The sequence below is a fragment of the Haliotis rufescens genome, unplaced genomic scaffold, assembly GCF_023055435.1.
Source record: "Haliotis rufescens isolate VD_foot unplaced genomic scaffold, xgHalRufe1.0.p SCAF_10, whole genome shotgun sequence".
Taxonomy (NCBI): Eukaryota; Metazoa; Mollusca; class Gastropoda; order Lepetellida; family Haliotidae; genus Haliotis; species Haliotis rufescens.
Genome location: NW_025963780.1, coordinates 10,043,846 through 10,064,915, shown reverse-complemented (window position 1 = coordinate 10,064,915; position 21,070 = coordinate 10,043,846). Strand labels below are relative to the sequence as shown.

The 21,070-nt window shown below is 42.3% G+C and overlaps 1 protein-coding gene across 1 annotated transcript in view; it reads left to right on the top strand.

The window, feature by feature from the left end:
- LOC124116211 (mucin-16-like) overlaps positions 1-21,070 on the top strand; it is a 179,956-nt gene that overhangs the window by 129,360 nt on the left and 29,526 nt on the right. Inside the window, exons 195-206 of the mRNA XM_048386754.1 lie at positions 47-152; positions 675-829; positions 1,061-1,193; positions 5,869-6,015; positions 6,252-6,263; positions 6,504-6,539; positions 7,314-7,388; positions 7,966-7,986; positions 8,288-8,311; positions 9,004-9,242; positions 10,047-10,203; positions 10,891-11,016. Of these exons, the coding sequence (XP_048242711.1) occupies positions 47-152; positions 675-829; positions 1,061-1,193; positions 5,869-6,015; positions 6,252-6,263; positions 6,504-6,539; positions 7,314-7,388; positions 7,966-7,986; positions 8,288-8,311; positions 9,004-9,242; positions 10,047-10,203; positions 10,891-11,016 (1,231 nt within the window). The remainder of the gene's footprint in view (positions 1-46; positions 153-674; positions 830-1,060; positions 1,194-5,868; positions 6,016-6,251; positions 6,264-6,503; positions 6,540-7,313; positions 7,389-7,965; positions 7,987-8,287; positions 8,312-9,003; positions 9,243-10,046; positions 10,204-10,890; positions 11,017-21,070) is intronic.

Below are 21,070 nucleotides of genomic sequence, written 5' to 3'. Positions count from 1 at the left end.
GATTTTAAAGCGGAATATTTCGCCTAAAATGTGTCTACTTTTTCAGTCGTCACCACAACAAAGCGTCACTTTGGATGTGACAGAGGAAATGAAAAATGAATTTTCTCTGGTGGCTGATGGAACCCTTGGGACATTCACGATCACTGAAACAGGTAAACTTCTTTTGACGCAAGACGTACATGATAATGTTTGATGTGGGGATATATGTGATAATGGCTGAGGATAAATATATGGTGAGAGGATTAATAATAGTTCCATCGATGGATAAATGTACACATGTTTTGAAGGAGGATACATGCAATAATGAATTAAATAACACAATGGATTGAATTGAGAAATATATAATATGTGATCGCTATCGGTTTTGCATTAAATGGCGGTTATGCCTAGAACTGGAGTAGATCGATAATGGGTGTTATAGATACAAATATATTTCTATTTTGCTCAAGTAAATTTAGGGCATGTAACAGATACAACCATTTGTCACCAGTATAAATCCGTGTTGCATGGATTGTTCTAAACTACTTCGGGTCCAAATATTTATATTTACTTCACAAGGGCGAATACAAATATAGAAAATACAACTAGTAGTAACAAACGAATGTATTTTATATTAATATGGATACACATCCTCGGGAACGGTTTAACGATATGCAAATTTCAATCCATTGCAGTTGGTGGTGCACCTGTTCCCTTCACTGTCGACATCACTACTACCAAGCGTGTAATGGTCACTGTCAAGAATGCTGATCCATCCAAAGAGTTAACAATTGTATATTCCGAACCTCTTGATCAACTAACGATTGCAAGAGGACTTGGTGAATTAGATGTGAGTAATGCGAAATGTTTGTTTAGGGTTTCCTTAACTATTTTGATTGAGAAAAGTTGGACATATCCACATTTATACACATTTATGTTACTGATCAGTCGTTAAATTTAATCCAGACCCTGCCTCATCGCTAACTCAAGATAACTCAGTTCATGCTCAACCTATTTCTTCACCACTCTTGATATGGAAAAAATATCTTCTTGTCTATAAAAAATCTTTTTATTTTTGTAGACTTCAAAACCCATAACAATCAACCAGGCGACCTCATTCATCATTGTGCTTTTTGCGCCAAAAGTGGACTCCGCCACTTTGAAATCTGCCATAAACGTTGGTGGCATCAGTTATTGTGGCGAGGAAACAACAGGTAAGTTCCAGATTTCATGAATCTTTCAACAATAAAAGGAAACATGATAAAAAAAAACATGCTCGTTAGGACCTTGTGACCGTTACCAACCGTTTATTCTTATGTACATCATAACTAACTAGATCTCGGTGATTTTAAAAAGGAGACTTAAGACATATGCCTTTTTGGTACACAATAATTTACAAAATGAGGAAAACGTAGAAAGTTGTCGGAAATATTTTTATGATTGATCTTTATTTTCTTCGATCATAGTGCTTTTTGAACTGAAAACAACTTTCTACACAGAGTTATGTTTCTATCATATTGTAAATGAAGTACCCACTTTGTCAATTTGTTACTGTCGAGCTTGAGAGTGTATGTGTCTGCCTGCATTTGCCAGTACCACTTCAAATATAGCTCTGCAATAATGGTTTACCCAAATAGGCTCTACTATCATGACTGTTATTCTACTGTCATCTGTTATTACTTCTACTGTACAGCAGTATAAAGTGACTGCCTAGCTGCAAACAGTTTTGAAAGAGACGGTGATTTCAACTCGATTGGGTTACGCTTGGTGATGATACCCAGTTCATCCATGATGTCGCCTATCAAATACTCGTCACGATATGGCTGAAATATTGCTAATGTGACCATACACTTTAACTCACTCACTCACTCACTATCAAATGCTTATCAAAAGCACGCCACCTTAAAAAATCGTGTTTTTATCATTTCATTCTCCTTCATCTATACCCCTTTTCACATGGGTGGACCTAATTATCTCTTTGCACTATATTAAAAATAAACGTTGTCAGTTTCTTACTATTATGCGCAAACACAAGCAGATAAAACTGTTGCGGACATGTTCTCATGTAGGAGTTAGACAAGTATCTGTGCAACTACCGTTACTATTAATTAACTGTTAAGTTGAACAAATATCAGGAACAACTCCCAGTGGTACAACAACATCTGGAACAACAACCAGTGGTACAACAACAACGTCTGGAACAACAACCAGTGGTACAACAACAACATTGGGGACAACCACCAGTGGAACAACAACAACATCTGGAACAACAACCAGTGGTACAACCACATCTGGAACAACAACCAGTGGTACAACAACATCTGGAACAACAACCAGTGGTACAACAACATCTGGAACAACAATCAGTGGTACAACAACCACATCTGGAACAACAACCAGTGGTACAACAACATCTGGAACAACAACTAGTGGTACAACAACGTCTGGAACAACAACCAGTGGTACAACAACCACATCTGGAACAACAACCAGTGGTACAACCACATCTGGAACAACAATCAGTGGTACAACAACCACATCTGGAACAACAACCAGTGGTACAACAACGTCTGGAACAACAACCAGTGGTACAACAACGTCTGGAACAACAACCAGTGGTACAACAATATCTGGAACAACAACCAGTGGTACAACAACCACATCTGGAACAACAACCAGTGGTACAACAACGTCTGGAACAACAACCAGTGGTACAACAACCACATCTGGAACAACAACCAGTGGTACAACCACATCTGGAACAACAACCAGTGGTACAACCACATCTGGAACAACAATCAGTGGTACAACAACCACATCTGGAACAACAACCAGTGGTACAACAACATCTGGAACAACAACCAGTGGTACAACAACCACATCTGGAACAACAATCAGTGGTACAACAACCACATCTGGAACAACAACCAGTGGTACAACAACAACGTCTGGAACAACAACCAGTGGTACAACAACATCTGGAACAACAACAAGTGGTACAACAACATCTGGAACAACAACCAGTGGTACAACAACCACATCTGGAACAACAACCAGTGGTACAACCACATCTGGAACCACAACCAGTGGTACAACAACAACATCTGGAACAACAACCAGTGGCATAACAACCACATCTGGAACAACAACCAGTGGTACAACAACATCTGGAACAACAACCAGTGGTACAACAACAACTGGAACAACAACCAGTGGTACAACAACAACGTCTGGAACAACAACCAGTGGCACAACAACATCTGGAACAACAACCAGTGGTACAACAACAACTGGAACAACAACCAGTGGTACAACAACATCTGGAACAACAACCAGTGGTACAACAACATCTGGAACAACAACCAGTGGTACAACAACAACATCTGGAACAACAACCAGTGGTACAACAACAACGTCTGGAACAACAACCAGTGGTACAACAACCACATCTGGAACAACAACCAGTGGCACAACAACATCTGGAACAACAACCAGTGGTACAACAACAACATCAGGAACAACAACCAGTGGTACTACAACATCTGGAACAACAACCAGTGGTACAACAACCACATCTGGAACAACAACCAGTGGCACAACAACATCTGGAACAACCACCAGTGGTACAACAACCACATCTGGAACAACAACCAGTGGTACAACAACATCTGGAACAACAACAAGTGGTACAACAACGTCTGGAACAACAACCAGTGGTACAACAGCAACGTCTGGAACAACAACCAGTGGTACAACAGCAACATCTGGAACAACAACCAGTGGTACAACAACATCTGGAACAACAACCAGTGGTACAACAACATCAGGAACAACAACCAGTGGTACAACAACATCTGGAACAACAACCAGTGGTACAACAACAACATCTGGAACAACAACCAGTGGTACAACAACAACATCTGGAACAACAACAAGTGGTACAACAACGTCTGGAACAACAACCAGTGGTACAACAACAACATCTGGAACAACAACCAGTGGTACAACAACATCAGGAACAACAACCAGTGGTACAACAACAACATCTGGAACAACAACCAGTGGTACAACAGCAACATCTGGAACAACAACCAGTGGTACAACAACATCTGGAACAACAACCAGTGGTAGAACAACAACATCTGGAACAACAACCAGTGGTACAACAGCAACGTCTGGAACAACAACCAGTGGTACAACCACATCTGGAACAACAACCAGTGGTACAACAACATTAGGAACAACTACCAGTGGTACAACAACTACATCTGGAACATCAACCAGTGGTACAACAACAACGTCTGGAACAACAACCAGTGGTACAGCAACAACATCTGGAACAACAACCAGTGGTACAACAACATCTGAAACAACAACCAGTGGTACAACATTATCTGGAACAACAACCAGTGGTACAACCACATCTGGAACAACAACCAGTGGTACAACAACATTAGGAACAACTACCAGTGGTACAACAACTACATCTGGAACAACAACCAGTGGTACAACAACAACATCTGGAACAACAACCAGTGGTACAACAACTACATCTGGAACAACAACCAGTGGTACAACAGCAACGTCTGGAACAACAATCAGTGGTACAACAACACCATCTGGAACAACAACCAGTGGTACAGCAACAACATCTGGAACAACAACCAGTGGTACAACAACATCTGAAACAACAACCAGTGGTACAACATTATCTGGAACAACAACCAGTGGTACAACCACATCTGGAACAACAACCAGTGGTACAACAACATTAGGAACAACTACCAGTGGTACAACAACTACATCTGGAACAACAACCAGTGGTACAACAACAACATCTGGAACAAGAACCAGTGGTACAACAACTACATCTGGAACAACAACCAGTGGTACAACAGCAACGTCTGGAACAACAATCAGTGGTACAACAACAACGTCTGGAACAACAACCAGTGGTACAGCAACAACATCTGGAACAACAACCAGTGGTACAACAACATCTGGAACAACTACCAGTGGTACAACAACATCTGGAACAACAACCAGTGGTACAACAACCAGTGGTACAACAACAACCAGTGGTACAACAACAACGTCTGGAACAACAACCAGTGGTAAAGCAACAACATCTGGAACAACAACCAGTGGTACAACAACATCTGGAACAACTACCAGTGGTACAACAACATCTGGAACAACTACCAGTGGTACAACAACATCTGGAACAAGAACCAGTGGTACAACAACAACGTCTGGAACAACAACCAGTGGTACAGCAACAACATCTGGAACAACAACCAGTGGTACAACAACATCTGGAACAACAACCAGTGGTACAACAACATCTGGAACAACAACCAGTGGTACAACAACATCTGGAACAACAACCAGTGGTACATCAACATATGGAACAACAACCAGTGGTACAACAACAACATCTGGAACAACAACCAGTGGTACAACAAGATCAGGAACAACAACCAGTGGTACAACAACCACATCTGGAACAACAACCAGTGGTACAACAACCACATCTGGAACAACCACCAGTGGTACAACAAGATCAGGAACAACCACCAGTGGTACAACAACATCTGGAACAACTACCATTGGTACAACAACATCTGGAACAACAACCAGTGGTACAACAACATCTGGAACATCTACCAGTGGTACAACAACATCTGGAACAACTACCAGTGGTATTGTTATTTTCACTGGTCGAATTTGTAGATAATTTAAAACGACTAAATAGAGTATGAACCATTTTATCTTTCTACTGATATTCCGTTTTGCTTCACCGCACATGCCTTGTAGAATGAATACAAACATCAGAATATGCTCAGATTGTGCTATAGGACATGTACGTGACTGACATTTTAAAATTAGGTACAACAACTTCCGGAACAACAACGAGCGCAACAACGTCAGGAACAACAACCAGTGCAACAACGTCAGGAACAACAACCAGTGCAACAACGTCAGGAACAACAACCAGCGCTACAACGTCAGGAACAACAAGTGCTACAACCAGCGGTACAACAACAATCTGCATGTTATAACTCAAGACTATAACTTATGCATAGTATATATCTATTGTTTATAAAAAGAAAATAATGATGAAAGTTGGAAAGAGGAAATCTATTCGGTTATGTGTGAACCTGAACAAAGTCCACAGATATGTATTTCGGATGACGATGTTGATGAGTATGACGATGGTTGTTGACATTTTCCTTTTTTGAATACCAATTCTTTTTTCATCTTTATTACAGGCACGACCACAGGTACTGTACCGCAAGTATTAAACATGCATGCACACACTAAGCAGGACAATATATCAAAAGAATGTTGTGTCTATACATTTGTGGGATGGAATATCCGTATAATTGAGATAAATATCCGTAACTGCAAATACAATAGTTCTCTTTGTTTTACCTGATTACGTATTACAATGTTAAGTTCAAAGTTTGAAAACATAACGTTTACGTTAAGATTGTATGTCATAATCTCTTACACTTTTTCAGGAACAACATCAACTTCTACCACCACTACTACTACGGGTAAGATATGTAATCTGTAATGTTACTTGGGTATCTCAGTAAACATTAGGAATAGCCTTTCGTCACTGACGTCGCTGAGAGGGATCTTCCTGCTTCAAGCATGCCACAGACCCATGATAATCATGGCATATTCCCTCTAAGTGGTACCAAACGTTAAGTTTTGTTTTGTTTGTATTGCCAATACAGAACACCTTCCATGAAAACTATGTTTTCGCGTTTTTGTCCACATGATCGTACAAATGCATGTCACGTGCATGGTTACATATACTGTGTAAACATAATATACCCCGCATTGATCTGAATTTCAAATACTAAAAGTCTATCATTTCATTTTGGTTAGATATTTATATTTATACATACAATAGTCTATAAATATGGAGGGGCGGTGGGGTAGCCTAGTGGTTAAAGCGTTCGCTAATCACGCCGGAGACCCGGGTACGATTCTCCTCCACATGTGTACAATGTGTGAAGCCCATTTCTGGTGTCCCTCACAGTGATATTGGTGAAACGGCGTAAAACAATGCGCACTCACCCTTTCACCCACTCACTATAAATCGGGACGACATGTTGAAGAAGCAGCTCAAATCCCACCATGTATGTCGCAGATTTGTCCCAGGGTTAGCTTTGTACATTGACTAAATTCTGGATGAATAGTATTCGGAAGTATATATAACGACCTTAAATACACGGAGATCGATGAAAACCGACTCCAGAGTGTCTAGCCAGTGCCCTTTCCGCATAGTAACTTTCTCCCTTTTACATTTGCTTCAACAGAAGGTACAGGTCTGTTCGGAACAACGGAAGCTCCAACATCCACAACCACAGCCACAACTAGACCACATTTTACAGGTATATTACAAAACTTACTAAAGGAGGAAGGTTAACCGATGACCTGTTGATTTACGCAACAAATCGGTTTCCAACATTAGCATTATGTGAAAAGTGATTTTACGTCATCATTGCTATAGTTATAAGCAGATGAAACAGCCTATTCTCTCAGGCTGTTCGGAAAACCGTTCGTAAATTTATTACATTGTACGCTTTTTCTCACAAAGAGAAGTGTATCTACCAAACGGGATGAGTGAAAATAAATTATTCAAATGAGCCCCCCTCTGAAGAAAGTGGAATAATATTTTAAAACTTTAAAAAGTTTCATTTAATGTTCTGAAAATGAGCCCCTTTCAAATTCCTTGTAGTACACTAGCGACCATTAACTTTATATCGTCATTTGGTGAGTAAATGGTTTAATTACAAAGTCCTTCTTGACACACATGCGATATATTAAAGTTTACAACAAATGGAATGTCTCTGAAATGTTTGCAAATAAAGGAGACTTATCATTTATTAACACTTAATGGTGTGTCATTTCTTTAAGCTTTTAAATGTTTTATTGACATTTATAACTTCTAAGTTTCTTATTTTGCAGTCGAAACGACAACCACTTCAGGTAATATATAATTTTAGCATCCCTTAAACGCATCATCATCATCATCATAAGATTTTAACTTTTGATGACCAGTATTCCAGTTTGTGAAGATATATTGTCAGTCCTGAATAAATTGGCTTTTAGAATAACACAAAGTAAGCCTTTGCACCACCAATAACATTTTATGATTCCGAAGCGAATTGATGAATTGGTAAATTTATATATCCCTTGTACGTTGACATGTAGAATTCGTACAGACCCCATAGGTAGGCGTCATGTATTATCGTGGTTTCATGACATCCTGACTGTCTGTCTCTTCCAGGAACTACATCGTCTACAACGGAAGGTAAGTCAGACAGTAACGTGTACTTACGTTCTTATAAGATAACTCGAATTGTGATGGGTTTGACGAATGTTTTAGCATTTCTACAAAATCTTAACGCCATTACAAACGATACTTAATGATTTAGTGGTCATAAAGTTTGCATAGCATTGAGTGACATCAAAAAGCACTTTTGTGACAGATGATAGAAACATAAAAACACACTTTACGGTTTGTATTGTCTGTCTTGCATGCTTGCCGTTAGAGGCGACTATGCTTTCCGTTAGAGGCGACTATGCTTTCCGTTAGAGGCGACTATGCTTTCCGTTAGAGGCGACTATGCTTGCCGTTAGAGGCGACAATGCTTGCCGTTGGAGGCGACTGTGCTTGTCGTAAGAGGCGACTAACGGGTTCGGGTGGTCAGGCTCGCTGACTTGGTTGATGCATGTCGTCGTATCTCAATTGCTTAGATCGATGCTCGTGATGTCAGTCACTGGATTGTTTGGTCCAGACTCGATTTTTTACACAACGCCGTCATGTAGTTGATATTGCTGAGAGCGGCGTTAAACAACAAACAAACATATACTTATGGTAAGGATGCCTGTTGGATATTAACGTATGTTCGTTTTTGTTTTTCTTGTTTATGATTTAGTGCTATTCTAGAAATATGCCGGTAAGCTACAAAGCCTCGTGGTCTTCTTGTTTTTCTTTTGAAGTGTGTGAAAAGAAGACCGTTCCCGCAGATGACATATTAGTGGACGCCAACGACAAACCCCAGTTAGGAGTTTCCTTCACAGCTACCCCTGGTGTCAATGGCGACATTCTACTGAACCTCAGAATCAACACAAAAACAGGAAATGTTGCAGAAATTTTCTCACTCGCAATAACCGCCACAAACACGGAAAAGGTCGTGTTGCAAACATCGAACGAGGACGGGTCATCCGAAATAATCAAGGTCAGTATACTACTACTACTACTACTACTACTACTACTACTACTACTACTACTTCTACTGGGGACAGTCGGGTAGCCTAGTGGTGGAAGCGTTCGCTTGTCACGCCGAAGACCCGGGTTCGATTCCCGACATGGGTACAATGCGTGTGGCCATTTCTGGTGTCCCCCTGCCGTGCCAAATATTGCCAAAAGCGGGGTAAAGCCATACTCACTCACTGCTGCTGCTACTACATTACAACTACTACTACAACTACAACTACCACTACTACTCCTCCTCCTCCTCCTGCTACTACTACTACTACTACTACTACTACTACTACTACTACTACTGCTGCTGCTGCTACTACTACTACTACTACTACTATTGCTGCTGCTGCTGCTACTACTACTACTACTACTACTACTACTACTCCTACTGCTACTACTACTACTACTACTACTCCTACTCCTACTCCTCCTCCTGCTTCTTCTCCTACTACTACTACTACTACTGCTACTACTACCACTACAACTACTACTACTACTACTACTACTACTACTTCACAGACATGCAGACACCAACACTCACACACGCACGCACGCACGCGCGCTCGTAACTTAAGTTTCATTTACTAAAACTATCCTTTGGGCATAAAAGAGTAGGACGTTGCAGACCAGGCATTAATCAGGATGAAAACACAAATAGGTATTTTTACATTGTTAACACAAACTTCAGCCTGTTTATATCCAACTTTGACATGCTGCCTCGAGCTGGTCATGGTTTTCATTGGAGTGTTATTATCCATGTCGCTTAACTCGGTTTCAGGAGGCTACGGCAGAAGGAAACAAAGCCGTTTTCAATTTACCAGACGGACTTGAACTCGTATCTACAATAACACTTCAAGTCAAGATAACGCTGAGACAAGGAGCTTCGTCCTCGGAGATACAGAACATTGAATCCGAGGCTTGTTATGAGGCGCCAGGTGAAGACACATTTTTCCCGACATTTTTATTTCAAATATCAAGTGCATTTCATGTTGCATGAGACAGGGGTTTAAGTATTATTCCCTCATACAATAGTGACATCAGTAACTATTCTGCTATTGAAGGCCAATATCTTTAATGTCAGAGTAATAGGCTATGCACTATAAATCGGCATCAGTCCGGACTAGTACAAGCAGTCTCACACACACACGTGCATGCACGTCGCTATATAAGTGCAATAATCTTGGACGCGACGTTAAAACCAATTTCACCTCACCTACATCATTGCGATATCAAGGTCAGTTGTACATCATGTCACAGTAACATGGAAGCCTATTATCCTTACTGTCATATTTAATCGAGTTTTTGGATCTAGTTATCCAACTGACACGACCTCTGGTGCATTTCACATCTAAACTGTTATAATGTTCCCTTTACTAAGAAGTCATTGCTATATCATACCTAAGGGACAGATTATTTGTAATTGTTGGGGCGTTCTTAATAATAATGATAACATTTTCAAACATTGTTTTGTAGACATTTAATTGTTTTATTTCCCCTTTCAAATGGTCCGCACCTAATTCCTATTTGCTCTCACTTGTGAGAAAGTGAGAAACTGTTATGCTTCATGCACTGGGAATGCACACAGAACGTCTACATATAAAATGAAAACATGTTTACTTCAGAAACAACAGCCACAACCACATCTGGAACAACCACATCCGGAACAACCACAAGCGGAACAACCACAAGCGGAACAACCACATCCGGAACAACTACAAGCGGAACAACCACATCCGGAACAACAACAGGTAAACAATATCTGAGCAATGGTTATTTCACATATCGGTATGTTAAACACGTAGCATGCCATCTTATAAACACTATGGTATTGATTTTACGTTATACAAAAACATTTAGACATGGTCGCATAGAGAATTTAACATGTTTATGTTAAGTCTCCTCCCTTACAGTAGATTAGTGTTCTACTTGTGTTCTCTTGCAGGTTAGCATTATAGCCCACTTTCTAACTCTGACCTCGGGTAGCCTTGTGGTGAAAGCTTTCGCTCGTCAGGCCGAAGAACCGGGTTCGATTCCCGACATGGGTACAATGAGTGGTGATCCCCGCCGTGATATTGCTGGAATATTGCTCAAAACGGCGTAAAACCAAACTCACTCACTACTCTGGTCTCTACGTGTGACCTCTCGTAGCTGGTTTTCAGAGAATAATAAAATTACATTATATGTAATCCAAAAAAAAATTCGAACATGCAAAACAATAAACACATATATTCGCATGATACAGCCGTTCACCGAAGTGAAGAAGTAGGTAAAACTGGTTTCTAATAAACATTGAATAAATTCCGAAAAACGTAAAACAATCCAGAGACTACAATCAGTGGAACAACGACAACTGGAACAACAATTAGTGCAACAACATCTGGAACAACTACAAGTGGTACAACAACGTCAGGAACAACCACAAGTGGAACAACCACATCTGGAACAACAAGCAGTGGTACAACAACCACATCTGGAACAACAACCAGTGGTACAACAACAACATCTGGAACAACAATCAGTGGTACATCAACATCTCGAACAACAACCAGTGGTACAACAACATCTGGAACAACAACCAGTGGTACAACAACATCTGGAACAACAACCAGTGGTACAACAACAACATCTGGAACAACAACCAGTGGTACAACAACATCTGGAACAACAACCAGTGGTACAACAACAACATCTGGAACAACAACCAGTGGTACAACAACATCTGGAACAACAACCAGTGGTACAACAGCAACATCTGGAACAACAACCAGTGGTACAACAACATCTGGAACAACAACCAGTGGTACAACAACAACATCTGGAACAACAACCAGTGGTACAACAGCAACGTCTGGAACAACAACCAGTGGTACAACAACAACATCTGGAACAACAATCAGTGGTACATCAACATCTGGAACAACAACCAGTGGTACAACAGCAACATCTGGAACAACAACCAGTGGTACAACAACATCTGGAACAACAACCAGTGGTACAACAACCACATCTGGAACAACAACCAGTGGTACAACAACCACATCTGGGACAACAACCAGTGGTACAACAACAACATCTGGAACAACAACCAGTGGTACAACAACATCTGGAACAACAACCAGTGGTACAACAACCACATCTGGAACAACAACCAGTGGTACAACAACGTCAGGAACAACCACAAGTGGAACAACAACATCTGGAACAACAACCAGTGGTACAACAACCACATCTGGAAAAACAACCAGTGGTACAACCACATCTGGAACAACAACCAGTGGTACAACAACATCTGGAACAACAACCAGTGGTACAACAACCACAGCTGGAACAACAACCAGTGGTACAACAGCAACATCTGGAACAACAACCAGTGGTACAACAACATCTGGAACAACAACCAGTGGTACAACAACATCTGGAACAACAACCAGTGGTACAACAACCACAGCTGGAACAACAACCAGTGGTACAACAGCAACATCTGGAACAACAACCAGTGGTACAACAACATCTGGAACAACAACCAGTGGTACAACAACGTCTGGAACAACAACCAGTGGTACAACAACATCTGGAACAACAACCAGTGGTACAACAACAACATCTGGAACAACAACCAGTGGTACAACAACCACATCTGGAACAACAACCAGTGGTACAACAACATCTGGAACAACAACCAGTGGTACAACAACCACAGCTGGAACAACAACCAGTGGTACAACAGCAACATCTGGAACAACAACCAGTGGTACAACAACATCTGGAACAACAACCAGTGGTACAACAACATCTGGAACAACAACCAGTGGTACAACAACCACATCTGGAACAACAACCAGTGGTACAACAACATCTGGAACAACAACCAGTGGTACAACAACCACAGCTGGAACAACAACCAGTGGTACAACAACAACATCTGGAACAACAACCACTGGTACAACAACATCTGGAACAACAATCAGTGGTACGACAACATCTGGAACAACAACCAGTGGTACAACAACCACATCTGCAACAACAACCAGTGGTACAACAACATCTGGAACAACAACCAGTGGTACAACAACCACAGCTGGAACAACAACCAGTGGAACAACAGAAACATCTGGAACAACAACCAGTGGTACAACAACATCTGGAACAACAACCAGTGGTACAACAACATCTGGAACAACAACCAGTGGTACAACAACCACATCTGAAACAACAACCAGTGGTACAACAACAACATCTGGAACAACAACCAGTGGTACAACAACATCTGGAACAACAACCAGTGGTACAACAACAACATCTGGAACAACAACCAGTGGTACAACAGCAACATCTGGAACAACAACCAGTGGTACAACAACATCTGGAACAACAATCAGTGGTACAACAGCAACATCTGGAACAACAACCAGTGGTACAACAACATCTGGAACAACAACCAGTGGTACAACAGCAACATCTGGAACAACAACCAGTGGTACAACAACCACATCTGGAACAACAACCAGTGGTACAACAACATCTGGAACAACAACCAGTGGTACAACAACATCTGCAACAACAACAAGTGGTACAACAACCACAGCTGGAACAACAACCAGTGGTACAACAGCAACATCTGGAACAACAACCAGTGGTACAACAACATCTGGAACAACAACCAGTGGTACAACAACATCTGGAACAACAACCAGTGGTACAACAACCACATCTGGAACAACAACCAGTGGTACACCGACAACTGAAACAACGACCAGTGGTACAAAAATCACAGCTGGAACAACAACCAGTGGTACAACAACATCTGGAACAACAACCAGTGGTACAACAACCACATTTGGGACACCAACCAGTGGCACAACAACTTCTGGAACAACAACCAGTGGTACAACCACATCTGGAACAGTAACCAGTGGTACAACAACCACATCTGGAACAATAACCAGTGGTACAACAACATCTGGAACAACAACCAGTGGTACAACAACCACATCTGGAACAACAACCAGAGGTACAACAACATCTGGAACAACCACCAGTGGTACAACAAGCACATCTGGAACAACAACCAGTGGTACAACAACATCTGGAACAACAACCAGTGGTACAACAACATCTGGAACAACAACCAGTGGTACAACAACATCTGGATCAACAACCAGTGGTACAACAACCACATCTGGGACACCAACCAGTGGCACAACAACTTCTGGAACAACAACCAGTGGTACAACCACATCTGGAACAACAACCAGTGGTACAACAACCACATCTGGAACAACAACCAGTGGTACAACAACAACATCTGGAACAACAACCAGTGGTACAACAACAACGTCTGGAACAACAACCAGTGGTACAACAACATCTGGAACAACAACCAGTGGTACAACAACATCTGGAACAACAACCAGTGGTACAACAGCAACATCTGGAACAACAACCAGTGGTACAACAACATCTGGAACAACAACCAGTGGTACAACAACCACATCTGGAACAACAACCAGTGGAACAACAGCAACATCTGGAACAACAACCAGTGGTACAACAACAACGTCTGGAACAACAACAAGTGGTACAACAAGCACAGCTGGGACAACAACCAGTGGTACAACAGCAACATCTGGAACAACAACCAGTGGTACAAGAACATCTGGAACAACAACCAGTGGTACAACAGCAACATCTGGAACAACAACCAGTGGTACAACAACCACATCTGGAACAATAACCAGTGGTACAACTACAACATCTGGAACAACAACCAGTGGTACAACAACCACATCTGGAACAACAACCAGTGGTACACCGACATCTGGAACAACGACCAGTGGTACAACTACACCATCTGGAACAACAACCAGTGGTACAACAACATCTGGAACAACAACCAGTGGTACAACAACATCTGGAACAACAACCAGTGGTACAACAACAACATCTGGAACAACAACCAGTGGTACAACAACAACATCTGGAACAACAACCAGTGGTACAACAACATCTGGCACAACAAGTAGTGGTACAACAACATCTGGAACAACAACCAGTGGTACAACAACCACATCTGGAACAACAACCAGTGGTACAACAACCACATCTGGAACAACAACCAGTGGTACAACAGCAACATCTGGAACAACAACCAGTGGTACAACAACCACATCTGGAACAACAACCAGTGGTACAACAGCAACATCTGGAACAACAACCAGTGGTACAACAACATCTGGAACAACAACCAGTGGTACAACAACATCTGGATCAACAACCAGTGGTACAACAACCACATCTGGGACACCAACCAGTGGCACAACAACTTCTGGAACAACAACCAGTGGTACAACCACATCTGGAACAACAACCAGTGGTACAACAACCACATCTGGAACAACAACCAGTGGTACAACAACGTCAGGAACAACCACAAGTGGAACAACCACATCTGGAACAACAACCAGTGGTACAAGAACCACATCTGGAACAACAACCAGTGGTACAACAGCAACATCTGGAACAACAACCAGTGGTACAACAGCAACATCTGGAACAACAACCAGTGGTACAACAACAACGTCTGGAACAACAACCAGTGGTACAACAACCACAGCTGGAACAACAACCAGTGGTACAACAACATCTGGAACAACAACCAGTGGTACAACAACATCTGGAACAACAACCAGTGGTACAACGACATCTGGAACAACCACCAGTGGTACAACAACCACATCTGGAACAACAACCAGTGGTACACCGACAACTGAAACAACGACCAGTGGTACAACAACCACAGCTGGAACAACAACCAGTGGTACAACAGCATCTGGAACAACAACCAGTGGTACAACAGCAACATCTGGAACAACAACCAGTGGTACAACAGCAACATCTGGAACAACAACTAGTGGTACAACAACATCTGGAACAACAACTAGTGGTACAACAACATCTGGAACAACAACCAGTGGTACAACAACCACATCTGGAACAACAACCAGTGGTACACCGACATCTGGAACAACGACCAGTGGTACAACTACAACATCTGGAACAACAACCAGTGGTACAACAACAACATCTGGAACAACAACCAGTGGTACACCGACATCTGGAACAACGACCAGTGGTACAACTACACCATCTGGAACAACAACCAGTGGTACAACAACATCTGGAACAACAACCAGTGGTACAACAACCACATCTGGAACAACAACCAGTGGTACAACAACAACATCTGGAACAACAACCAGTGGTACAACAACATCTGGAACAACAACCAGTGGTACAACAACATCTGGAACAACAACCAGTGGTACAACAACCACATCTGGAACAACAACCAGTGGTACAACAACCACATCTGGAACAACAACCAGTGGTACAACAACAACATCTGGAACAACAACCAGTGGTACAACAACAACATCTGGAACAACAACCAGTGGTACAACAACATCTGGAACAACAACCAGTGGTACAACAACATCTGGAACAACAACCAGTGGTACAACAACCACATCTGGAACAACAACCAGTGGTACAACAACCACATCTGGAACAACAACCAGTGGTACAACAGCAACATCTGGAACAACAACCAGTGGTACAACAACTACATCTGGAACAACAACCAGTGGTACAGCAGCAACATCTGGAACAACAACCAGTGGTACAACAACATCTGGGACACCAACCAGTGGCGCAACAACTTCTGGAACAACAACCAGTGGTACAACCACATCTGGAACAACAACCAGTGGTACAACAACCACATCTGGAACAACAACCAGTGGTACAACAACGTCAGGAACAACCACAAGTGGAACAACAACATCTGGAACAACAACCAGTGGTACAACAACCACATCTGGAACAACAACCAGTGGTACAACAGCAACATCTGGAACAACAACCACTGGTACAACAGCAACATCTGGAACAACAACCAGTGGTACAACAACAACGTCTGGAACAACAACGAGTGGTACAACAACCACAGCTGGAACAACAACCAGTGGTACAACAACATCTGGAACAACAACCAGTGGTACAACAACATCTGGAACAACAACCAGTGGTACAACAACATCTGGAACAACCACCAGTGGTACAACAACCACATCTGGAACAACAACCAGTGGTACACCGACAACTGAAACAACGACCAGTGGTACAACAACCACAGCTGGAACAACAACCAGTGGTACACCGACATCTGGAACAACGACCAGTGGTACAACTACACCATCTGGAACAACAACCAGTGGTACAACAACATCTGGAACAACAACCAGTGGTACAACAACATCTGGAACAACAACCAGTGGTACAACAACAACATCTGGAACAACAACCAGTGGTACAACAACAACATCTGGAACAACAACCAGTGGTACAACAACATCTGGAACAACAACCAGTGGTACAACAACCACATCTGGAACAACAACCAGTGGTACAACAACCACATCTGGAACAACAACCAGTGGTACAACAGCAACATCTGGAACAACAACCAGTGGTACAACAACCACATCTGGAACAACAACCAGTGGTACAACAACAACATCTGGAACAACAACCAGTGGTACAACAACATCTGGAACAACAACCAGTGGTACAACAACATCTGGATCAACAACCAGTGGTACAAGAACCACATCTGGAACAACAACCAGTGGTACAACAACGTCAGGAACAACCACAAGTGGAACAACCACATCTGGAACAACAACCAGTGGTACAACAACCACATCTGGAACAACAACCAGTGGTACAACAGCAACATCTGGAACAACAACCAGTGGTACAACAGCAACATCTGGAACAACAACCAGTGGTACAACAACAACGTCTGGAACAACAACGAGTGGTACAACAACCACAGCTGGAACAACAACCAGTGGTACAACAACATCTGGAACAACAACCAGTGGTACAACAACATCTGGAACAACAACCAGTGGTACAACAACATCTGGAACAACCACCAGTGGTACAACAACCACATCTGGAACAACAACCAGTGGTACACCGACAACTGAAACAACGACCAGTGGTACAACAACCACAGCTGGAACAACAACCAGTGGTACAACAACATCTGGAACAACCAGTGGTACAACAACCACATTTGGGACACCAACCAGTGGCACAACAACTTCTGGAACAACAACCAGTGGTACAACCACATCTGGAACAACAACCAGTGGTACAACAACCACATCTGGAACAATAACCAGTGGTACAACAACATCTGGAACAACAACCAGTGGTACAACAACATCTGGAACAACAACCAGTGGTACAACAACCACATCTGGAACAACAAAAAGTGGTACAACAACATCTGGAACAACCACCAGTGGTACAACAACAACATCTGGAACAACAACCAGTGGTACAACAACATCTGGAACAACAACCGGTGGTACAACAACATCTGGAACAACAACCAGTGGTACAACAACATCTGGATCAACAACCAGTGGTACAACAACCACATCTGGGACACCAACCAGTGGCACAACAACTTCTGGAACAACAACCAGTGGTACAACCACATCTGGAACAACAACCAGTGGTACAACAACCACATCTGGAACAACAACCAGTGGTACAACAACAACATCTGGAACAACAACCAGTGGTACAACAACAACATCTGGAACAACAACCAGTGGTACAACAGCAACATCTGGAACAACAACCAGTGGTACAACAGCAACATCTGGAACAACAACTAGTGGTACAACAACCACATCTGGAACAACAACCAGTGGTACAACAACATCTGGAACAACAACCAGTGGTACAACAACCACATCTGGAACAACAACCAGTGGTACACCGACATCTGGAACAACGACCAGTGGTACAACAGCAACATCTGGAACAACAACCAGTGGTACAACAACATCTGGAACAACAACCAGTGGTACAACAACATCTGGAACAACAACCAGTGGTACAACAACAACATCTGGAACAACAACCAGTGGTACAACAGCAACATCTGGAACAACAACCAGTGGTACAACAACATCTGGAACAACAACCAGTGGTACAACAGCATCTGGAACAACAACCAGTGGTACAACAACCACATCTGGAACAACAACCAGTGGTACAACAACATCTGGAACAACAACCAGTGGTACAAGAACCACATCTGGAACAACAACCAGTGGTACAACAGCAACATCTGGAACAACAACCAGTGGTACAACAACCACATCTGGAACAACAACCAGTGGTACAACAGCAACATCTGGAACAACAACCAGTGGTACAACCACATCTGGAACAACAACCAGTGGTACAACAACATCTGGATCAACAACCAGTGGTACAACAACCACATCTGGGACACCAACCAGTGGCACAACAACTTCTGGAACAACAACCAGTGGTACAACCACATCTGGAACAACAACCAGTGGTACAACAACTACATCTGGAACAACAACCAGTGGTACAACAACGTCAGGAACAACCACAAGTGGAACAACCACATCTGGAACAACAACCAGTGGTACAACAACCACATCTGGAACAACAACCAGTGGTACAACAGCAACATCTGGAACAACAACCAGTGGTACAACAACAACGTCTGGAACAACAACGAGTGGTACAACAACATCTGGAACAACAACCAGTGGTACAACAACATCTGGAACAACAACCAGTGGTACAACAGCAACATCTGGAACAACAACCAGTGGTACAACAACCACATCTGGAACAACAACCAGTGGTACAACAACATCTGAAACAACAACCAGTGGTACAACAACATCTGGAACAACAACCAGTGGTACAACAACAACATCTGGAACAACAACCAGTGGTACAACAACAACATCTGGAACAAGAACCAGTGGTACAACAACATCTGGAACAACAACCAGTGGTACAACAACCACATCTGGAACAACAACCAGTGGTACAACAGCAACATCTGGAACAACAACCAGTGGTACAACAACATCTGGAACAACAACCAGTGGTACAACAACATCTGGAACAACAACCAGTGGTACAACAACCACATCTGGAACAACAACCAGTGGTACAACAACATCTGGAACAACAACCAGTGGTACAACAAGAACATCTGGAACAACAACCAGTGGTACAACAACAACATCTGGAACAACAACCAGTGGTACAACAACAACATCTGGAACAACAACCAGTGGTACAACAACAACATCTGGAACAACAACCAGTGGTACAACAACATCTGGAACAACAACCAGTGGTACAACAACAACATCTGGAACAACAACCAGTGGTACAACAGCAACATCTGGAACAACAACCAGTGGTACAACAACATCTGGAACAACAACCAGTGGTACAACAACAACATCTGGAACAACAACCAGTGGTACAACAGCAACATCTGGAACAACAACCAGTGGTACAACAACATCTGGAACAACAACCAGTGGTACAACAACAACATCTGGAACAACAACCAGTGGTACAACAACCACATCTGGAACAACAACCAGTGGTACAACAACATCTGGAACAACAACCAGTGGTACAACAACAACATCTGGAACAACAACCAGTGGTACAACAGCAACATCTGGAACAACAACCAGTGGTACAACAACATCTGGAACAACAACCAGTGGTACAACAACAACATCTGGAACAACAACCAGTGGTACAACAGCAACATCTGGAACAACAACCAGTGGTACAACAACATCTGGAACAACAACCAGTGGTACAACAACCACATCCGGAACAACAACCAGTGGTACAACAACCACA